We start from the raw sequence: 22,026 nt of genomic DNA on the forward strand, positions 1-22,026 counted from the left end.
TCTTGTTTTTCAAAGCTACATAATATTAAGAATGAAGGGTCAATTGATTGCATTTGTACTATTTGTTCTTTTAGCTTTAGGATCATTCTCTACTGTCTTTGGAGAAGAATGGAGAGAGAAGACCGATAGAGACTTTGTTAAGGTAATTCACAAACTGAAATGCTCATGCATGGGATGCCGTGCAGCCAAGCCAATTGAAGTCAGTGGTTGCTGGGTTTGTATGCATATTGCATCCTACTACTTTGTCTTTGGCAGGATTGTTTACATACCTGATTAGAGGATATGGTGAATGGAAACTCTTTTAAGGTCTCTAGTGAACAGAAGTGAAATTCCTTTGTTATTTAGTTTATCTCTAATAATAACAAAATATTTAAAGTTTTTAGGAGATTTTCTTTTGTATATTTATTTAGTGATATACCTGCAAATAGAATTATATTGTTAGATATTGAGAAGCAGGTTAACAGAAAACTTGTATGATTTTCAACATCAATAAATCAAGGTTTCAGTTATTCTTTGTTGCCAGAGTTTCATATCGTTGGTCTCTGATTTTAACCATTCCAGTGTCTTTATGGTGTCATTCTGTCTGGGTTTTAATTTCCATTTCCCCCTTGATGACTGGTATAAACTAAAATACCTTAATCTATTTTGATAGCTTGCTTGGGGTAGTGCCCTCATTTTGTCCATTTTTACTTTGAGATTATTAACATTACTGACTTTCAGAGGTTTGTATGTTTCCTGGTAAAGTTCTTTTTAAAATATATGTTTTGAAAATATCTTTGCCTCCTGGGTACTGGGCTTAAAGGAATCCCATTTCTAACTAGTTTTTTTGTTTGTTTGTTTGTTTGTTTCTGCTTTTTCTTTTTTTTTTTCTTGTTACTTGTTCTTCAGTTCACTTTATCTTTTTCTAGTTGTGTCTAATATGTCATTTAGCACATTTGTTAAATTTTTATCTAAGAGACCCTGTTTTAATTTCTAAGGTCCCCTTTTTTGTAATTTTTTTATTCTTTGGGACTTTCATATCATTTATATCTTCTTATATTCTTTTTACTTTTAATAATTTGAACATGGATATATTTAAAATATCTTTAGGGCCTGGCATTGGTGGCACACACTAATCCCAGCACTCGAGAGGCAGAGGCAGGCGGATCTCTGTGAGTTCGAGGCCAACCTGGTCTCCAGAGCGAGTGCCAGGATATGCTCCAAAGCTACACAGAGAAACCCTGTCTCGAAAAACCAAAATAAATAAATAATAAAATAAAATATCTTTAAATAAGTTTATTTAGTTTGGATGTAGTTTATGTAGTACACATCATCTGGTAGCTTAGTCACTGTTCTATTGCTGTAAAGAGACACCATGACCAAGGCAACTGTAATAAGAGAAAGCATTTACTTGGATGTTTGCTTACAGTTTCAGAGGTTTAGTCCCATGTAATGATGGCGAGCATGGCAGTATGCATGACTCTGGAGCAGTAGCTGAGAACTACATCCTGATCTGTAGGCAAAGAGAGAGAGAGAGACTCTGAGCTTGTCATGGACTTTGAAAACCTCACAATCCATCCCCAGTGACACACTTCTTCCAATAAGACCCACACCTTGTAATCCTTCTAATCCTTTCAAATAGTGCTACTCCCTGCTAACAAAATATTCAAATATATGAGCCTATGAGGCCATTCTTATTCAAACCACCACACCTGGTAACCCTTGTAAAACATGTGAGCCACATGTTACTGACTCACAGTTAGTCCCTTATATTTTATTTCAGTCTTGTTTCATTTATTTCTTTATTTTATTTACTTATGCTGCCATATTCTATTTGCAAGACATTTAAAGGCAAATACTGTTCTGAAATCACTGTTAGTGCCCATTGACTCAGGTAGTACAAAACAGGCCCATAGAAACTGAAGAGCAAGCCAGGGGTGAACACACCGAGCAATGTTTTATAACCCAAATCTCAGGGTTATTGAGAATATTAGGCCTGTAATTTTCCTACAATCATAGAATTACATCCTCAATTCCTTGTTCAAAACTAAACAAAGATCCCATCTCATATTTTTTTCTGTACTCCAAAAACACCATACCCGTTGTTTATAGAATTGGATAATTTCCTTAATTCAGGAAAGTTGATGTTGATATCTCAAGTAACACAAAATATTTATATATAAAGTCACAGTAGGGTAGTGCAATTACTAATCAGATGCAAAGACATAAATGTTTTGGAGATTTGATGAAGCCTACTTTGCTTTGCTTTTCATTGACTTTCCACTGTTCATATATCCTTCTTTAGGCTGTTTACCTTGGCTTTAGTATGTAGCACCTTTCTAACAAGTAAGGCTTAATTGGTTTTCTAATATATACATTATGATACATTTAAGAGTGGAGTGCCATCTATACACTTTTAACTTTCTAGTGCGTATTTGTGATGTCTTGTTTTCAATACAACTAATTCATTTGTAAAACATTTCCTCATTTCCCTTTTGATACTCTGACTTATTTAGAAGGGGATTTTCTTGGTTCCCAGAAACCAAATAAATTTCTATTTTTCAGTTTACCTGATTCCTTGTAGCTTCTTGAATTTATAGCTTGTTTTGGTTTTATTTGGGTCTTAACCCCCAGGACTGAATAGTGTGTGTGTCTGTGTGAGCAGCTTCTTACTGTGTATCCCACACTAGCATCAAACTCAAAAGCTTATCTCAGCCTCCCCAGTGTATTGCTGAAATCACCTTGTTAGTGATAGGATTACAGGCAGGCACCACATCCAGCTCTAAGTACTTTTAATTGTCTAAATTCTTTTTATTTCTTTCTTTTCCTTTTCTTTTCTTTTTTTCTTTTGGTTTTTGAGACAGGGTTTTTCTGTATTGCTTTTGGAGCCTGTCCTGGCACTCGCTTTGTAGACCATGTTGGCTTCGATCTCACAGAGATGTGCCTGCTTTGCCTCCTGAGTGCTGGGATTAAAGGCATGTACCACCAACGCCTGGCAATTGTCCAGATTCTTATTCACTATGAATTTGAAGTTGTATGCCCTTTTTCTGTTATCTCATTGTTTATATTTGAGCAATTTACATATCAACCCATTTAACAAATTTTTCTACCAAGTCTTAGATAATGCTGGGATCCTAAAACAATTCCATTTCTATGTACAATTGTTATTAACTCACTGTGAATAAGTTAACTTGTTCTTTTTTAGATGATCTGTTTAAGGTTTTTCTACTGTCTAATATCTTCATATACTATGCACTGTACTCTACAAACTACTTTAGTCACATCTCTCCACCCTTTTTATATTATTTTTCATTATTATTTAGTTCAAGATAGTTTTTGATTTTCCTGGTGACTTTTGATTCGTAAGTATCAAAGAAGAATGCTTTTAATTTCTCCAAAATAGATTTTTTTCTAATGGGTTTATCATCATCAGTAAAACTGATTTCTAGTCATTGTATTGTTTTGAAGGATATGTTTTTCATGATTCAGGCCTTTTACATTTATAACGATTTGTTTTATGATCCAACATAATCTTTATACATTAGTGGTTCCTGTGAGCCTTAAAGGATTTTTTATGCTGCCATGTTTAACATGGTGTCTATTAATAACTGTTATTCTGTGATTCACTACAAAATGAAGCAATGTACTTGCAAACTATGATATAAATGTTTGTATTCATTTTCGGTTCTGTTTATGCTTCATGTATTCGAACTTCTGTTATTAATCACACCAATACTTAGAATCGTGTGTTTTCCAGACAGATTCATAGTGCCATTATGAAATACTTCCTAACACATCTGCTGATATCTCTTGCCTTGAATTCAACCTTGTATCATGTTAGTTTGGCTGCAAGGCTTTCTTACGATAGATGTTGTACTCACAGTTTTTCCTTCCTCAAATTCAGTATTCAGTGTTTTTTTTTTTTTTTTTTTTTTATGGCTTGTGGTTGGGTCTTGATTTCTTCCTCTTCACGGAATGCAATTTCTGTCTTTAAATCAGCATATTTTGCAGGGCATTGGGAGCACACGCCTTTAATCCCAGCACCCTGGAGGCAGAGGCAGGCGGATCTCTGTGAGTTCGAGGCCAGCCTGGTCTCCAGAGTGAGTGCCAGGATAGGCTCCAAAGCTACACAGAGAAACCCTGTCCCAGGGGGAAAAGAAATCACCATATTTCATGATGTTAATGATGTAATGGGGTTTTTACCTCCCAACTCTTATTTTCTTGAAATTTTGGTTGTGCCTTCACGTTTAAGAGATTTGTGTATGTGGGGTCTTGTCTCAGTCCTTTGAAGATGATGCATCATTGCTTATATTAGTCTTGAGAAGTCGGTCAGCTTTATTATTGTTCTTCTAGATGAAATTTCTTTCTAACTGCCTTCAAGATTTTTTTTTTTTTTTTAACTGATTTTAAATCTAGTTTGGGTGTGCCTTGTATTTTTCATGACATGCCTTCCCTAGTGCTCATTTAACTTCGTGGATCTACGGTTTGATACTTTATGTAAAATTTGCAAAGTGTTTGACAACTAACAAGGTATTTTTATTCCCCTCAAATTTTATTTGGGAAACATTTGTGCATATATTAAACAATAATATTTCACACACCTAATGTTCTAATTTGGTTTTCAAATCTTTTATCCCCTGTGTACTTCATTATACATGATATTTTTGTCAAGTTTTTATCTTCTCAAGAGGAGACAATCTTGTAATTTGTTTTTATTTCTAGTTAAAATCTTAAGTTTACAGTTTTTAATTGAGATTTATGAGTGTTTGCTTGAATGTTATCTCTGTGCACTGTGTGTGTAGAGCCTATGAAGACGGTGCAGAACCCCAGGGGCCGCTATATGGGTGCTTGAACTTAACCTGGGTCATCTGGAACATGAGCCAGTGCTCTTAACCAGTGAGGCATTTCTCCAGCCCAGTTTTAAAGTTTTCATTTGACTCTTATTTTTATTATTCATTTTCCCTTATCCATTGTGTTTATTTTTTTCTTTTTAAGGCCTTGAGAGTATTTTTTTAATATAGATATTTTAAGCTCTTATCTATTCTTTGATCTTTCTTATTTGAGAACTAGTCTTGTTGAAATTTTTTTTTGTTTGGTGGTGAGTTTTGTTTTTGTTTTGTTTTAGTCTTGATAATTAGTCAGGTTTCGTAGTTTCTTGTGTCTCTTAAATTTTTTTCAACTACAGATATTTGTGCTTATTACATCATGAATTCTACATCTTGGTGTCATTTAGAGAATTTAAATTTCTTCTCAAAAACTTAGCTGTTAGCTTGTTTATCTCTGTAATTTTATTCGGTTTAGCTTTGTTGCTCAAGGGTTTTTTTTTTTTTTTTTTTCTTTTTAAAGTCAGTTTTTTATCCCTACAACAGCATTTCTACCTTAGTGTAGCTGTGGTAGAATGCCTACTATATATGAGGCCCTGGGGATAATAATCTCATAAGGGACAGGGTTATTTTAGTTTACATTTTAGACATCCCAATGACATCTCAGTGATCTTGGTAGTGTGAGTAATTTAACACATTTTTACAAGACTATATGGTGGAACAAATTGGCTCCCCAGTGACCAGGAACTTAGGATGAGCACAGAGGAGCCAGGATACCACAGTTCACCTTGAGAGCATGCCCACAGTGATTTAAGACCCCTATACTAGACCTTATCCCCAAAAAACTCTGAAGCCTCCCAGTACCAATTTCTGTAGAAGTCTTAAATACATGGAGATTCAGGGGCTCTGAAGACTCCCACCTTAGTATGTGTAGATTGATCTTATCCAAGGTCTAGTATCCGTAGGCATTCTGTTGAATTAGCTAGATTTATGTATCTTCACTGTTCTCTGAACTTTCTATTGTACCTCTTTAGTGTTGTCTCCATGTTTTTGCCTGTTGTGTGGAATTTTACCATATTGGATATACAGCTTTGTACTCAGGCAGGTACCCCTTTCTAGATTTGTGGATGTCCTCTTCTACATGACTTTATCATTGCTAGAGATTGTCCCTCAAATGCTGTCTGCCTTGGTTTGAAGTAAGCCCTAAACAATCTGTTCATCTTAGCAATCACTATCTCTTGAGTTTCTATTTTGTATGTCTTAGCCCGGAAGTAAAGTACAAATAGAATTGTGGGTGGCCAGTGGGCCACCATTTTGAAGTCTTCATTTCAGTAGTCATAGCCTTACACCATCTGCTGTCTAATCCTAAAAATACTTTCCATGCATGTTGATTTATGGGAGGTTAATCAATACCAGTACCAATTGCTCCATTACTTGCTTCCTGGCCATAAGTCCCATCAGACCATTTACCCTAAAATGTATTGTTCCATAACTTTTCTATTTCCTAAGTCTTCTGAGTTCTACAAACTTCTCATTTTAAAGTTGTCCTTCTTGTTTATATGGTTTCTCTCTTTGACTTTCTTTTTAAGGAGTTTTACATTCCTACATTTTTATTTAGTTTTTTTTTTTGACATAATACTGCTTAATTCTGCAGCTTAGGACTTTAGTTTATTTAAGAAATGCTCTTCCCTTATCACCCAGCCTACTTTGTTTCCCTTCTGCTGAGATACTGTTTTTCATGGACCTTTTTTTCTGGTTATCTTTTTGTTTCTTTATTATTCACTTTTGACTATTATTAGTTGTTAAACCCACCCCTTGAATTTTTAAGCTTGTAGTCCTAGAATTGTTTTGTATTTGTTTGTTTGTTTCCATTTCTTTGCCAAAATGTTCGGTCTTTCATTTCGTTGGACCTACTATCCATGATCATTTTCACTTCCACATCTGGTGTCTTCATTATTTACTGTACTTGGTTGTGGCTCTTTTTTCAGTTTGTTGGAATGGAATATGAACCACTCCCACTCTTATGCTTAAGTTCCAGTCACAGGCATTGACAAACTGGAGCTTTGTAAGATGGAGAAGTCTAAAGACATTATTTCTTAGTCTGAAAGACAGTCTTACCAGTTTGTAGGTTTTGACTCATATCTTTCTATTTAAAGTTCAAAGACAGTTTGGAAACACTGGAAAGCAACTTACACATCTGCTCCACCAGTGTACATTGTGTATGAGAGGTGCCTGTAAAGATGGATGCTGTGATAATATGTAATTCATAGATGAAGTTGATATTATTGATCTGTATAAACCACAGTTTACATAGTTGTAAGACAGTTGGAAAATATGCATGATTCCTATTGGGTAACAAATCACAGGTGCCCTAATCTCACTGTCCTTTGTTATATAATACCCACAGGTGAAGAAACCACTAAAGAAATTCCTGATTTCACTTAATCTAATCAATATTAAGATGTCATTTTTCTTTGCCGTCCAAATCCCAGATACCTTACAAGTTTCTGTGGACTCATGTTGCTGGGTGTTGGTGGCTCATGCCTTTAATCCCAGCATTCAGGAGGCAGAGGCAGGCGGATCTCTGTTAGTTCGAAGCCAGCCTGGTCTCCAGAGCGAGTGCCAGGATAGGCTCCAAAGCTACACAGACAAACCCAGTCTTGAAACCCCTCCCCCCCCAAAAAAAATTATGTTAAGCTATGTGAAAAGCAAGTGATTATGTCAAAGATTCAAACCCACAGGTTATAACAATATCCACAGGAACTGAGAAATACAGTATAGAAATACAGTCTTGTATTATGTACGATTCATCAAAGTAATATAATATTTGTTTCAAATCATTGGCATTTCTCATTACAGTTTTGGAAAGACATTGTTGATGACAACGAAGTGCGTGACCTCATTTCTGACCGGAACAAGGCTCATGGTAAGTTAGTGAGCACAAGTCAGTTAATTACATACTTTAGAATAACGATAATGAGTATACTAGCAGTTTCAGGGAAACTTGTATTTTCTGTTGTAGAAGATACATCAGGAGAATGGCTTTGGGAATCTTTGTTTCATCCACCTCGAAAGCTGGGCATTAATGACATTGAAGGCCAGCGGGTACTTCAGATTGCAGTGATCTTGCGGAACCTTTCCTTTGAGGAGGGCAACGTTAAGCTCTTGGCAGCTAATCGCACCTGTCTTCGTTTCCTATTACTCTCTGCACATAGTCATTTTATTTCATTAAGGCAATTAGGCCTTGACACGTTAGGAAATATTGCAGCTGAGGTAAGCTTGTGGCATTTCCTTAACATGGCTTTTGTTTTTATCCACATGTACTTTAAAATTTTAAAATGTTACATTCTGTATCTGCTTGTATTTGCCAGATTTTAAGTGTTATGTATATTTGTAGCTGAAAGGTAGTTTAGAAGTGTTATATGGGGGGAAAAAAGAAACATTTGAAATGATACTACATGTTTAGTAATAAAAGTAACACAACATTGTCTTGTTCTTTTTTTATTATTAAATTTAAACTGCACAGTCTGGGGAAGAAGCATAGCTCAATGATGGTGTTCTTTCTTTCTTCCAGCTTTTATTGGACCCTGTTGATTTCAAAACTACTCATCTGATGTTTCATACTGTTACAAAATGCCTAATGTCAAGGGATAGATTTTTAAAGATGAGGGGTGAGAACTCAATTTTTTCCATTATTTCATATGAACAAACTTTATCATTTATTTCAAAACTAAAACTGTGTGTATTTTTGCAGGCATGGAAATTTTGGGAAATCTTTGCAAAGCAGAGGATAATGGTGTTTTGATTTGTGAATATGTGGATCAAGACTCATATAGAGAGATAATTTGTCACCTCACCTTGCCTGATGTGCTGCTTGTAACCTCAACATTGGAGGTGCTCTACATGCTCACTGAAATGGGAGACATTGCCTGCACAAAAATTGCAAAAGTAGAAAAGAGCATAGGTAAGATATAATCAACACTTTTAATTTTAATTTCTTTTATTTGTGTATTTATTTATTTTTTGGAGACAGGGTCTTAATATATCCCATGCTGGCCTTAAAGCTGTCTCCCAAGTGCTGGCATTATAGGTGTGAGCCACCACCTGTTTGTTTCTTGCAGTGCTTGGGAATCAGACCTAGGGCTTTGTGTATGGCAGACAAACACTCTACTAGCTGAGCTACATCTTCGCACAAGTACTTTCTTTATTGAGGAAAACCAATATGATACTATGTGGAAACATTGGTGTTAAGGATTTATTGTGTAATGTTGAAGAGTTATTACTCCCTCAGACATACAACTTTATGTTACCCTTTTAGATGATAAGGCACATCTGCTGTGTAACAAACATGATTTTGTAGCTGTCAGCAGTATGTGTTCCTCTCAATAGTTTGTGTTATAAAATCAGATCTAAGCTAACAGCACCACTGTGCCCAACTCCTTCAGATTTCCTCTGCAAATGTCAGTGACTAAAGCAGAATGAGACCAGCTTCCTTCTTGTTCTCACAGTAGCACTGTCTGAAAGGGCTGCAAGCTTACCTCTCCAGTCTTGCTAGTTGAGATACACTTGCTGAATCATGCTGTGTTAGCATTCTGCCTTCCATATAGATGAACACTTAGATCAAAGGTATTAAAGATTTAGCTTGAAGATGTTGTTATTGAGAAATTAAAAGGTCACTTTCTGTATCAATGATCCCCAAATCTGGATGCATATCAGAAACACATTGGAAACATTTTAAAAATAAAGACATCTAATATCTACCTCAAAGATAATAAATTTTTTTTTGATATTGGGCTGCTTCTCTTTTCTTAATATTCACACATAATAATAATGTACCATGATTCATGGAATGGCATTCCATTATAATGTCATTAACACCTCTTCTTTAATTTTAGATATGCTAGTGTGTCTGGTTTCTATGGACATTCAGATGTTTGGCCCTGATGCACTAGCTGCAGTGAAACTTGTTGAACATCCAAGCTCCAGTCATCAAGTTTTATCTGAAATTAGGCCACAAGCTATAGAGCAGGTCCAAACCCAGACCCATGTAGCATCTGGCCCAGGTTAGTGTTTTCAGTTCTTTTTCAATGTGCTATAGGTGTGTAAGATTTAATGCTAAGGGTAAATTCAAATGTGCAGTACAAAGAAGTAATGTTTTATAGAACAGTTGGCTAAAGAAGACTTGTTTTACTTCTGATTTCATAGCTAGCCTACATTGCAGATACTGCAAGATCAAGGTGAGTATATAAAATAGAGGTATCAAATTCATAACAATTAAAGAAATGAGGGATTTATAAGCAATCAGTGCTTATTCTTTGTGATTTTATTCATGGAATCTGTATATACCTGAGCAAGTTAACTGTGTATTACCTTCTAGTTCCCTTGAGTAACCAGGGTATATGTATGTGGTGCCCCTAACATTCAGGGGAGGTGTGTTTTTCTACGTGTATGAGTGTTTTGCATGCATGTTAGTGCAGTACCTGCAGAAGCCAGAAGAGGTTGTCAGATCCACTTAGACTAGAGTTGCAGATGATTATAAGCCACCATGTGGGTGCTGGGAATTGAACCTGAGTCCTCTAGAAGAGCAACTCATGCTGAACTGTATCTTCAGTCCTGCTCGTGCACCGCCCCCACATCCTTAAATGTCAGTGTTAAGACCATAGAATCAGACAGAGCTCAGGAATTGGCATGTGTGTAATATATGTGCACACACACAGAAGCATACATGCCTATATGTGGCATTCTTTATGGTGTTCCATGGCTCAGTTCTATTTCATTTGAAAATGTTTAATTATAGGGCAAACCTAATAACTATCTTTCTCTTTGTTTTTATATTTATTCTCCTAGCTTATTCTGAGTAATCATGTTTTTTATTTTAGCACATTCAGTGGTTTTGGGGTTGCTTGTGTTTTTTTGTTTGTTTGTTTGTTTGTTTGTTTGTTTGGTTAGTTATCTTCATTTGACAAAAGAATCCATCTTCCACTTTCTCTGCCATCTGTTGTCTCCAAAGTAACTTCTCCTTTCTTTCATTCTTTGAATGAAGATGGTCATCTTTATGGTAGTTAAATGTGCAGGCTCTGCAAAATGACTTCCTCTATTTCATATTTCTTTGCCTCGAAACTTACTAGCACAAGTGCTCTGTCAGAAGGAGCTGCTAACTTCTGTGTCTGCTCTAGATAGCAGTCTTCTCCATTTTTGTTCTGTTACCATCAGTTTCTTGTTCTTGTTTCCTTTTTTCCTATACAAATCAATTCATGTCTTTTCACCCTCCCTCATGACTTCCAAACAAAAAATTATATATATATATATATATATATATATATATATATATATATATATAATTATTATAGGAGGGCTGGCCATGGGCAAGCAGATGAGTTCAGGGACAGCCTGGTCTACTAAGTGAGTTTCATATCAGCCAAAACTACATAGTGAAACCATGCCCCCTAAACAAAAAAACAACAGAAAACCACCTCATTATTCTTAATGTTGTCACTCAATCATTAAACCATCTTCCTAAATATGGTCTTTTTGGTACCAGTGCTAATGACTTCTTACTCCTCACACTCATTCATGGTTTCTCTCTTTCCATTCTATTTCTGAGTATTAAAAGTATGTATTCTGTTTATGGGAAGTATGTAATACCTGTCACATATTTCATTGTGTGTCCTTAAAAATCTGGTAGTGTTGTATTATATGTGCATTAAACTTATCTGTCAGAGCTGAACAAATGTTAAAGGCAAAAAAGGGGCATGTTAGTGTATCTGTGGGAGAAAATGTTAAGCAGCAAGCAAATATCCAGGCATCTTGTCTTACCTATCACCCAGCACTAGGGGGGGCAGAGGCAAGAAGCTCTCAAATTCAAGGCCAACATGGGTTGCTTAGTATAAGACCTTTTCTCTAAATAAGTAGACCCTTTACGTATAATTGAGAAAACTTTAGTCAGTATGTAATAGTTTTTCAAAAGAAACAGGTAATGTTGTTGCCACTTATGAGGGTGAAGTGAGTATCTTCTTTTTATCACACAAGAGATGAAGTTAGATGAGGGCATGGAGAGTTAGTGTCTAAAAAGAATAGCAGACTTGTTAAATCACAGTGAGTAATATTATATTCAAGGTCACTTTAATGAGAGGTACTATTTTGTGTTATGAATGAACTTTAATCTTAACATTTCTTTTGACCTCAGCAGATGAACCCAGCCCCTGATCTAGGCTTTAGTTCTCATGTGTCTAATGAATACAGTTAAGCATTAAGAACCTGGGGACTATTCACTTAGGTAGTAATTCATTAACAGAAATGGAAAGGTGGCTTCTAGAGACCTAAAAGAGTTAACTTTGAGCTGGAGATCATTTAGTTGGTTATTCTTTGTAGTTGGACACATTTTCCTCTTACAGTTTAATACTGCTCTCATGGAACAGTTATTTTGAAATTTTGCACTTCATCATCATGAAAACCTTTACTATTTTTAATTCAGCATCCTAATTTCATCATAATTTAAATGGTTACAAACAGTATATTTTCTTGATGGATATTAAACTAACTTTAAAAAATAATACCATATTCTTCATAGTTACTAGAATTTCAATGCCATAATCCATGTTTTCAAATGTCTAAGAGTATGGGTCAGTGTCAGAGCAAATTCCCAGTTCAGGTCTAACATTCTTGACAAAAAAAAAAAAAAAAAAAATCAAATCACAGTGTCAGAAACCATATTAAAGCCTTCCTTTACCCTGTCTCCCCAGTAGCCTTATAAACCGTATCCTATTGTCACACTCTCATTCTTGAAGTCTCTTTCTATCACCTAGCCATGTCCCCAACCTTAAGATATACTTGGTAAAAGTTTGTGTCTTTAAGAAACTCTTTTAAAAGTTTGTTTTATAATTACAAGATTTAGTATAAGTAGTACATCAGACAAGAGTAAATACAGGTTTGTAAGTATTTTTAGTGTCCAGAAGCCATGAATGTAGTATATGTGTGACTGTGTACTATTTATTGCTAGAATGGAACTGGAACCAGCATTAATGCTATTTTCTCTCTCTTATTAAATTGATGACAATTTCATACATGCATGTATTCTGATTAGTCCATTTTTTTTCTCTTCTCATTCCATCAACCCTCTCTCCCTTATCCCAGCAGTCCCTTTCCCATTCAAGACTTGACTTTTTTGTAATTCATGGAGATTAGCCAGGGTCACCCAAGAGATCACTGAGTTGGAACTGCAGATACTAGTTGACAATTTAGGTTACGTCATTAAGTGGACAAGGACAGAACTTGTTTGTAATTCTTTGAATTTTTTTTAACAATCATCCAAAAGGTATTAAACTTATTTTTATTGTTCATCTAACAACTAGAGCTCTGCTATTTTTGTTTTCCATCCTCCTTTCCTCCCTCCCTCCTTCCTTCTTTCTTCCTTTCTGTTAAAACCGAAGAATTATGAAATGCTTGACTTGTTGCTTCATCTTTAGATGGGTTGTATCTTTAAAAGGTATTTACAAGACTGTTGTAATCATGGTTTCTACTTGATGGTTCACAGACTTGAGAGTATGGCAGAATTGTCTGAAGGCTGCATATACATACAGCACAGAGTTCTTAATTTTCTAGTCAGGTGGGAACTAAGAACTTTAATTCTAACAAGTTCCTATGAGGTGCTGGTGCTATTGGTCTAGACTGCTGTACTAAAAAAATTGAAGTAGTATTCAATATTGAGCATCACTATATTTCAGTGCTACTTCTGTTATAAAGTGCTATATATCATATGTTTTGATTAGTTCTTGTAAAAATTTTGATGGTACAGATTTCCCTTATTTAATACTTGAGAATGTCTGCCACAAAGCCAAGCTGATAAAGCTGGGGTGGGTAGTAGGTGCTGCTTTGGGTGCTAGGGCTAAAGTATAGGCATGAGTGTACAGCTCACACTCGGATCCTAATCAACAAAGCTAAATTTTTATTACTTATATAAAGCAAGATATCTGTGCTTGATTTTGAGATAGGTCTTTTCTTGATGCCAATGCTAGCCTTGAATTGGTAATCCTCCTGCTTTTTGTCCCATTTTATCCTAGAAACTCTATAGAATTAATATTCACCTTTTAAATTTAAAAATGAATTTATCACTTCCAATGCATTGTACAGCTGAACTGACAGATGCTTATTGAGCTGATGACCTTAGCCTTTCCGTTTGTTCATTTGTTTGTTTATTGACTGCAGTGCTGAGGTTGAATGTATGGCTTTATACCTAGGTTAGGCAAGCACACAACCAACAAGCTGAGCTCCCCTCCCACATAGGTCCACAGCTTTTCTCAGGCCAGGTTCTGTTTTAATCACTTTGTGGCTTTTCTTATCTGTACCTACATAACAAATAACTAGAGAAAATAATAAATATGTGAAGTATTCAATCAGTTTCGGGAGATGGGAAAAACAATTTATATTGCTAGTAGCTAAATTATCCATTTTATTGTTTAATAATTATGAGGCTAAACAAAATAGGAAGATTCTAAAATAGTACCTAATATGCATGATCACTTTTCTTTTTTTCTCTAATTTCTTTATTTTCACGTGTTTCCATACCTTTGTAGAAAGACATTCTTTATAAATAAGAACTGGTTTAGTGCCCAGGAATGTAGCATATAGTGTCTAAATTTAGTAAATGATAGAGCTCTTTTTTTTTTTTTTTTTTTTTTTTTTTTTTTTTCTTTTTCTTCAGCTTCCAGAACAGTTGTGACACAGCATGCCGCTCCACCTCCAGGAATAGTGGAAATAGATAGTGAAAAGTTTGCTTGTCAGTGGTAAGTGGCTTGTTTCTGTTACAGCTTTAAAATTCTTGGGAAGAACAAACCAACAGAAAAAGAAATGGATTTATTAGCTACCCAGCAGTTTTATTAAAACTAAATTGGAGAATCAGGTTTTGTTGTTAAATATCATCTTTGTTTGGTTTTGGTTGTGTGTTTGAGGCAGGTGCTTGCTGTGTAGCTCAGGCTCTCCTTGAGCATAGCCTCTCAATTACCACTTTTGACAAGGATGAGAGAAAATTATTTTATCATTGTTACTATTTAATTAAATGTATGAGAAACAGGTTGACCTCTTTTGCTAGTGAGTTCTGGAAAGAGACTTTACAAAGCTAACAAGATTTCTAATGCTGACTTACATACATGTTTTTAATGTAGATGGACTTGACTCTAAAAAGAAGTGTGTTAGTTTCTTAGAAGTACAAATGGAAGTGTTTTGAGATGAGAGTGGCTGTGCGTAATATGTCATTGTTTGATGGCACAGTTGGAAAGCTTTGGTGAGTCTTGGCTGAAGGAGTTTGATCCAAGAGCAGAGAAAAAATTAGTTCAGTTTTCCACTATTTCCTTGACCTCAGTGCACACTATGATGCCTTTGATTAGGAGTTATTGCAAGACAGGTACACCACCAGATAATGACTGGGTAACACTGCTTCTTAGAGAACTGTTGCTAACAGACCATCCTTCCTGTGGCTGAGATGTAACTGTAGCTTTTGTTTATACTCCTTTAGTAAATATGATAAACAATTGGCCTATTTCATTAAATCTGTCTAAACCTTATGTGTATTTTTACTACTGACATACGAGGTAGTGAAATTTGGTTAGTTGAAGTAATTATTAGTATAACACTTTATCTTTTAATATACATGGAGGTTCATGGTATATAATGTCTTAATTTTTCTCTTTTTCTGTTTAGGCTGAATGCTCATTTTGAAGTAAATCCAGATTGTTCAGTCTCTCGAGCAGAAATGTATTCTGAGTACCTCTCAACTTGTAGTAAATTAGCTCGTGGTGGCATCCTCACATCAACTGGGTTTTACAGGTGTCTGAGGTAAAGTGACCAGCTTTTCAAAGATTCATTCATGTCAGTTGTTCTTGCATACTAGAGAAAACACCACAAGGCTGCTGACTTTTGCATCTCTACTGCTTGAACTTCCCCACACATTGGCTTTAGTTCAGTAGAGGCTCAAGTAAAGTCACTGTGTTGAGGCAGGGTTTATAATGTCTTATCAAAGAAAGAAATGTTTCTATAATGTTTATCAAAGAAAGAAAAGTAGGAAGTCAAATTCCCCTTTTTCTCCTACCTTCTTTGAAATGTTGAAGACATTATTCATTTTAAGTCTTGAATCCTAATATGTTGTTGATATGCATTTGACCAAATATGAGACCTTTGTGCTTTGCTAAATTCATAAACATACATGTTTTTAAAAACTGGTTATATATAAATTGCTTAAAACTCAACATTGTTAATAAGCAATGGTTCTTTAATTAGAGAATTAATCTTGTACATATCTATCTTTCCTCTTTTGCAGACTATGACATTGTGACTCATTGGTCAATGCATTAGTAGCAATGGCAATGCTCTGAGCATTGCTGGGGGCAGTGCTGTACTTTTGTCCTGTTTTTCATAATTAGTGTGTGTTATTTTACAGAACAGTTTTTCCAAATCATACAGTGAAGAGAGTGGAGGATTCCAATAGCAGTGGGCAGGCACATATTCATGTCATAGGAGTGAAACGGAGGGCTATACCACTCCCCATCCAGATGTACTATCAGCAACAGCCAGTTTCCACTCCTGTTGTCCGCGTTGATTCTGTTGCTGATGTGTCTCCAACACCTTCACCTGCAGGTATTAACTTTCAATTTTAATATTCATTTATTATATATGCAGTCAGGTCTTGCTGTACAAACCATGCTGGCCTCAAACTTGGGGTCCTTCTGAAAGCTGGGATTACAGACAAATGGCAGTATCCCCAAGTTTTTCAATGTTTTAAGGATTGCTAGAATGTAAATGTGTATTTTGTATATTAAGTGATGGCCTTGCCCTGTGCTGTTTACAGTGTTTCTCATGGGTGTCACCATACTCTAATGTTTCCTGTCTTTTGGGCATTAATTTCTTTACACCCTTCCTCTTGTATTAAATTAGATAATAAGACATTTGACATCTTACAGTCATTTTACTTGTAACTTTTATTTTTCCCCATATATATAGGAATCCCTCATGGATCACAAGCTGTAGGAAATCATTTTCAGAGGACTCCTGTTACCAATCAATCTTCAAATTTGACTGCAACACAAATGTCTTTTCCAGTACAAGGTGTTCATACTGTGGCACAGACTGTTTCTAGAATTCCACCAAATCCTTCAGTTCATACCCACCAGCAACAAAATGCTCCAGTGACTGTCATTCAGAATAAAGCCCCAATTCCTTGTGAAGTCGTTAAAGCAACAGTAATCCAGAATTCTCTGCCCCAGACAGCAGTTCCTGTGAGTGTTGCTCTTGGAGGAGGACCTGCACAGACTTCTGTGGTTCAGAATCATAGTACAGGGCCACAACCTGTTACAGTTGTGAATTCTCAGACATTGCTTCACCATCCATCTGTGATGCCACAACCATCTCCATTACACACAGTGGTACCGGGACAGATACCTTCAGGCACTCCTGTTACAGTAATTCAGCAAACTGTACCACAGAGTCATATATTTGGAAGAGTACAGAACATACCAGCATGTACATCTACAGTTTCACAGGGTCAACAGTTAATCACCACATCACCACAACCTATGCACACTTCATCTCAACAGACAGCAGCTGGTAGCCAGCCACAAGACGCTGTTATCATAGCACCCCCACAGTATGTAACAACTTCTGCATCCAATATTGTGTCAGCAACTTCAGTACAGAATTTCCAGGTAGCTACAGGACAGGTGGTCACCATAGCTGGTGTTCCAAGTCCACAGCCCTCCAGGGTTGGATTCCAGAACATTGCACCCAAACCACTTCCTTCTCAGCAAGTTTCATCAACAGTGGTACAGCAGCCTATTCAACAACCACAGCAGCCAACCCAGCAAAGTGTAGTGATTGTAAGCCAGCCAGCTCAGCAAGGTCAAACTTACGCACCAGCCATTCATCAAATTGTTCTTGCTAATCCGGCAGCTCTTCCAGCTGGTCAGACAGTTCAGCTAACTGGACAACCAAACATAACTCCATCTTCTTCACCATCACCTGTCCCAGCTACTAATAACCAAGTACCTACTGCCATGTCATCTTCTTCCACCATGCAATCGCAGGGACCACCTCCTACTGTCAGTCAAATGCTATCTGTGAAAAGGCAGCAACAGCAGCAGCATTCACCAGCACCTCCCACACAGCAGGTACAGGTACAAGTTCAACAGCCACAGCAAGTACAGATGCAAGTTCAGCCTCAGCAAACAAATGCAGGGGTTGCTCAGCCTGCTTCCAATGAGTCTAGTTTGATCAAACAGCTGCTGCTTCCAAAGCGGGGTCCTTCAACCCCAGGGGGTAAGCTTATCCTCCCAGCACCACAGATTCCTCCCCCTAACAATGCACGAGCTCCTAGCCCTCAGGTGGTATATCAGGTGGCCAATAACCAAGCTGCTGGTTTTGGAGTGCAGGGGCAAACTCCAGCTCAGCAACTATTGGTTGGACAGCAAAATGTTCAGTTGGTCCAAAGTGCTATGCCACCAACAGGGGGAGTGCAAACCGTGCCCATTTCGAACTTACAAATATTGCCGGGTCCACTGATCTCAAATAGCCCAGCAACCATTTTCCAAGGGACTTCTGGCAACCAGGTAACCATAACAGTTGTGCCAAATACCAGTTTTGCAACTGCGACTGTGAGTCAGGGAAATGCAGCTCAGCTCATTGCTCCAGCAGGAATTAGCATGAGTGGAGCACAGGCAGGAGCCGGACTTCAGGTGCAAACGCTTCCAGCCGGACAATCACCATGTACCACTGCTACCCCCCCATTCAAAGGCGACAAGATAATTTGCCAAAAGGAGGAGGAAGCAAAGGAAGCAACAGGTTTACATGTTCATGAACGGAAAATTGAAGTCATGGAGAATCCATCCTGCCGACGAGGAACCATAAACACCAGCAATGGGGATACAAGTGAAAGTGAAATACAGGTGGGAAGTCTTTTAAATGGGAGAAAGTACAGTGACTCGAGTCTACCTCCTTCAAACTCAGGGAAAATTCAAAGTGAGACTATTCAGTGCTCACTAATCAGTAATGGGCCATCCTTGGAATTAGGTGAGAATGGAGCATCTGGAAAACAGAACTCAGAACAAATGGACATGCAGGATATCAAAAGTGATTTGAAAAAAACCCTCGTTAATGGGATCTGTGATTTTGATAAAGGAGATGGTTCTCATTTAAGCAAAAACATTCCAAATCACAAAACTTCTAATCATGTAGGAAATGGTGAGATATCTCCAGTAGAACCACAAGGGACTTCAGATGCTACTCAGCAAGATCCTGCCAAAGGTGATGAACTAGAAAGAGTTTCTAATGGACCTGTATTAACTTTGGGTGGGTCACCGTCCACAAGCAGCATGCAGGAAGCTTCAAGTGTGGTAACACAACAATTCAGTGGTACTGACTTGTCTAACGGACCTCTAGCTTCAAGTTTGAATTCAGATGTGCCTCAGCAACGCCCAAGTGTAGTTGTTTCACCACATTCTACAACCCCTGTTATACAGGGGCATCAAATCCTAGCAGTTCCCCACTCAGGATCTAGAGTGTCCCATTCTGCCCTATCAACTGATGTTCGGTCTACAAATGGCACAGCTGAATGCAAAACTGTAAAGAGGCCAGCAGAGGATAATGATAGGGAAGCAGTCCCAGGAATTCCAAATAAAGTAGGAGTTAGAATTGTTACAATCAGTGACCCCAACAATGCTGGCTGCAGTGCAACAATGGTTGCTGTACCAGCAGGAGCGGATCCAAGCACTGTAGCTAAAGTAGCAATAGAAAGTGCTGTTCAGCAAAAGCAGCAGCATCCACCAACCTACATACAGAGTGTGGTCCCACAGGTGAGTCCTTTTGTCTTGTTTGTTTCATTGAAATGCTGTCTGGAAACATTAAATGAATCATGTCTCAACTTAAGCAGTTATGGTGTCCGCTCATGTCTACGCAAACTTCCCTGTTGTGCTCTTTATTTATTAAACAGTTTTCAGTTCTTCACTCTAGCATTCAAGGTAAGGATTTTTTTTTTTTTTCAGTTTTGTATATGCAGTTTCACCTTGCATGGTAGATGCTATTATCTATGTACCTGACAGGAATGCCCACTGAGTGTTAGAAAATTCTAAGTCCCAACTCCACATGTTGGGATTTTTCACTTACATAATGTAATGTTTAATTTTTTAAAGTTTTACTATATATGAACTTCTCAATTCATTTTGATTATATATGTCTGATTGATTTTTCCTCTTGGAGTCTGTAAGAACTCTAAATAAAATGATAGTTAATCAGACTAAATTACAGAATAACTCTAATGTTAATAAAATTTACCCTCATTTTGTGTGTTTTAATCTTCCATTATGATGATCATTACACTATTCAAAAAGGTTAGCTCAGTAACCAAGAAGAACAGTGGAGTTAGCTGGTGTTAGGACCTCACCAAGGACAATACACTAAAGCAGAACAGTGACATTAGCTAGTGTTAGGACCTCACTAAGGATGATACACTAAAGCATTTTCTCATGGATCTTGAGGAATCCTATTAACATATAATCTGTTAACACTATGGTGAAGGTGAAGACTCACCCAGGATCATTGCCCCAAGAGGTGGTACCAGGATTGAAGCCAGCTCTTAATTCATGAGCTTTGCTCTCCTGCTCGAAATATTTTCTCTCTACAACTCTAGAAAATTGTCTTTTCTCTTACATTTTAATTATTTGAACTATTGTGTATGTTAGTGTTATTAAATGATCAGTTTAGGGCACAAATAGTAAAACTCTAAGCATATTAGTTTATACAGATGGCTCAGGCCATTAAAATCATGCATTTTATTGCTGATCTGAAAAATTGTGTACTGAAGTACTAATTTGTTATGAGAACACAGTCCATTAAAAAGAAACAAACAAACAAAAAACCATGTTCTGAGCTGAGAGCATAACTGAGTTGTAGAGTGGCTTGTTTTGCCTAAGTTCCTAGGTTTGATTCTTAGTGTGCACAGTCCCAAAACTACATCCCTTATCTCCAAGATTGATAATTGTCTGCAAGGAAAAGTAAAGTATGCATGAGGGCTATGAAAATGAAAAACAAAAGTAGGATTCCTTTGTGTGGTTTTTAGCATAGTGCCTGCTGCCAGTAGGCACTCCATAGTGGTTCAGGCCTGCTTCAGCTCCACATAAACGATGAAGTCCAGTGGTGAAGATCATTGGCGGACCATCTTAAGAGCCTGCTTACTCGTGAAGAACCATTCCCACATTGCCCAGATTCTTTAATCTCCTTTTCCATTCTCCAGGTTTCATTTTTAGGCCTTGGTTTAATGCCATTTTGTTCACCATTTGAATTAGTATCCTAACAAGGGACCAAGATAGAGCATTTTTAATATTTTTATTTCTTCTTTGATTTTATTCATGTATATAGTGTATTTTGATCATTAACTACCCCCTCTCATCTCTTACCTACTCTGCTTGGACCCACTGAGTCCAATTAATAAATACTACCCACGTGCACGTGGGCATAGAACCATCCAGAGTATGAGCAACCCATTTCAGCTGCCACTTCCCCAAGGAAAAATGACTCTCCAAGCAGCCATAAACTGCCAATAGCTCCTCAGCAAGGGACAGTGACTCAAGAGCCATTCCCCAAGCAATGGTGGAATGTTGACTGGCTTGACTTTGTATTCAGTAAGTATGGCACCTGTGAATTCATGAGTGCAGTGACCATGGCAGGTCCAGAGGACGGCATTTCACAGCTATCCTCCCAACTTCCAGTTCTTACGTTTGCTCTCCAGTGTTTCCTGAACCTTAGAGACCTGGAGGAGCAGGCAGAAGATGTATACAGATGGCCTCTTCAGGTCTCAACACTCAACAGTCACTTATTCTTAGCACTTTGACTAGTTAGGAATCTTTGCATGAACTTTTGCCAACTACACAAAAATCCACAGTTGAGAGAAGCAAAAATCTGGTTATAAACATAAATATTTAGATGGCAGCTTAACATGTCCAACCAGGCATATAATAAATATGAAACTAGAGATTCTTACATATAATAAAAAAATTAAATTTAGCTTATTGTATGTCTACATATAGTCAGCATTCCAGTGTATATTTAGCAAAGCAGGAATAGCAGGAGGTTGCCCTGTAAGGCCTGTGACCTTCACAGCTAAGGTCTTTTAACCAGGTTTATAGTACAAGGCCCCAAATCTAATCAGAAAATGATTACCCTGTAACATTTATGCCACTGTTGCATC

At 37.1% G+C, this 22,026-nt stretch overlaps 1 protein-coding gene across 4 annotated transcripts in view; it reads left to right on the forward strand.

Annotated features, from left to right (window-relative positions):
- Arid2 (AT-rich interaction domain 2) overlaps positions 1-22,026 on the forward strand; it is a 133,022-nt gene that overhangs the window by 73,971 nt on the left and 37,025 nt on the right. For 3 of the 4 annotated variants that reach the window (XM_035440839.1, XM_035440840.1, XM_035440841.1), the window contains 10 exons: positions 75-142; positions 7,662-7,728; positions 7,801-8,075; positions 8,377-8,473; positions 8,557-8,766; positions 9,698-9,865; positions 14,503-14,584; positions 15,498-15,632; positions 16,234-16,430; positions 16,794-19,636. In XM_035440839.1, the coding sequence (XP_035296730.1) occupies positions 75-142; positions 7,662-7,728; positions 7,801-8,075; positions 8,377-8,473; positions 8,557-8,766; positions 9,698-9,865; positions 14,503-14,584; positions 15,498-15,632; positions 16,234-16,430; positions 16,794-19,636 (4,142 nt within the window). The remainder of the gene's footprint in view (positions 1-74; positions 143-7,661; positions 7,729-7,800; positions 8,076-8,376; positions 8,474-8,556; positions 8,767-9,697; positions 9,866-14,502; positions 14,585-15,497; positions 15,633-16,233; positions 16,431-16,793; positions 19,637-22,026) is intronic. The other variant, XM_027396382.2, reaches the window with a different exon arrangement.

Source organism: Cricetulus griseus, chromosome 2 (genome assembly GCF_003668045.3).
Source record: "Cricetulus griseus strain 17A/GY chromosome 2, alternate assembly CriGri-PICRH-1.0, whole genome shotgun sequence".
NCBI lineage: Eukaryota > Metazoa > Chordata > Mammalia > Rodentia > Cricetidae > Cricetulus > Cricetulus griseus.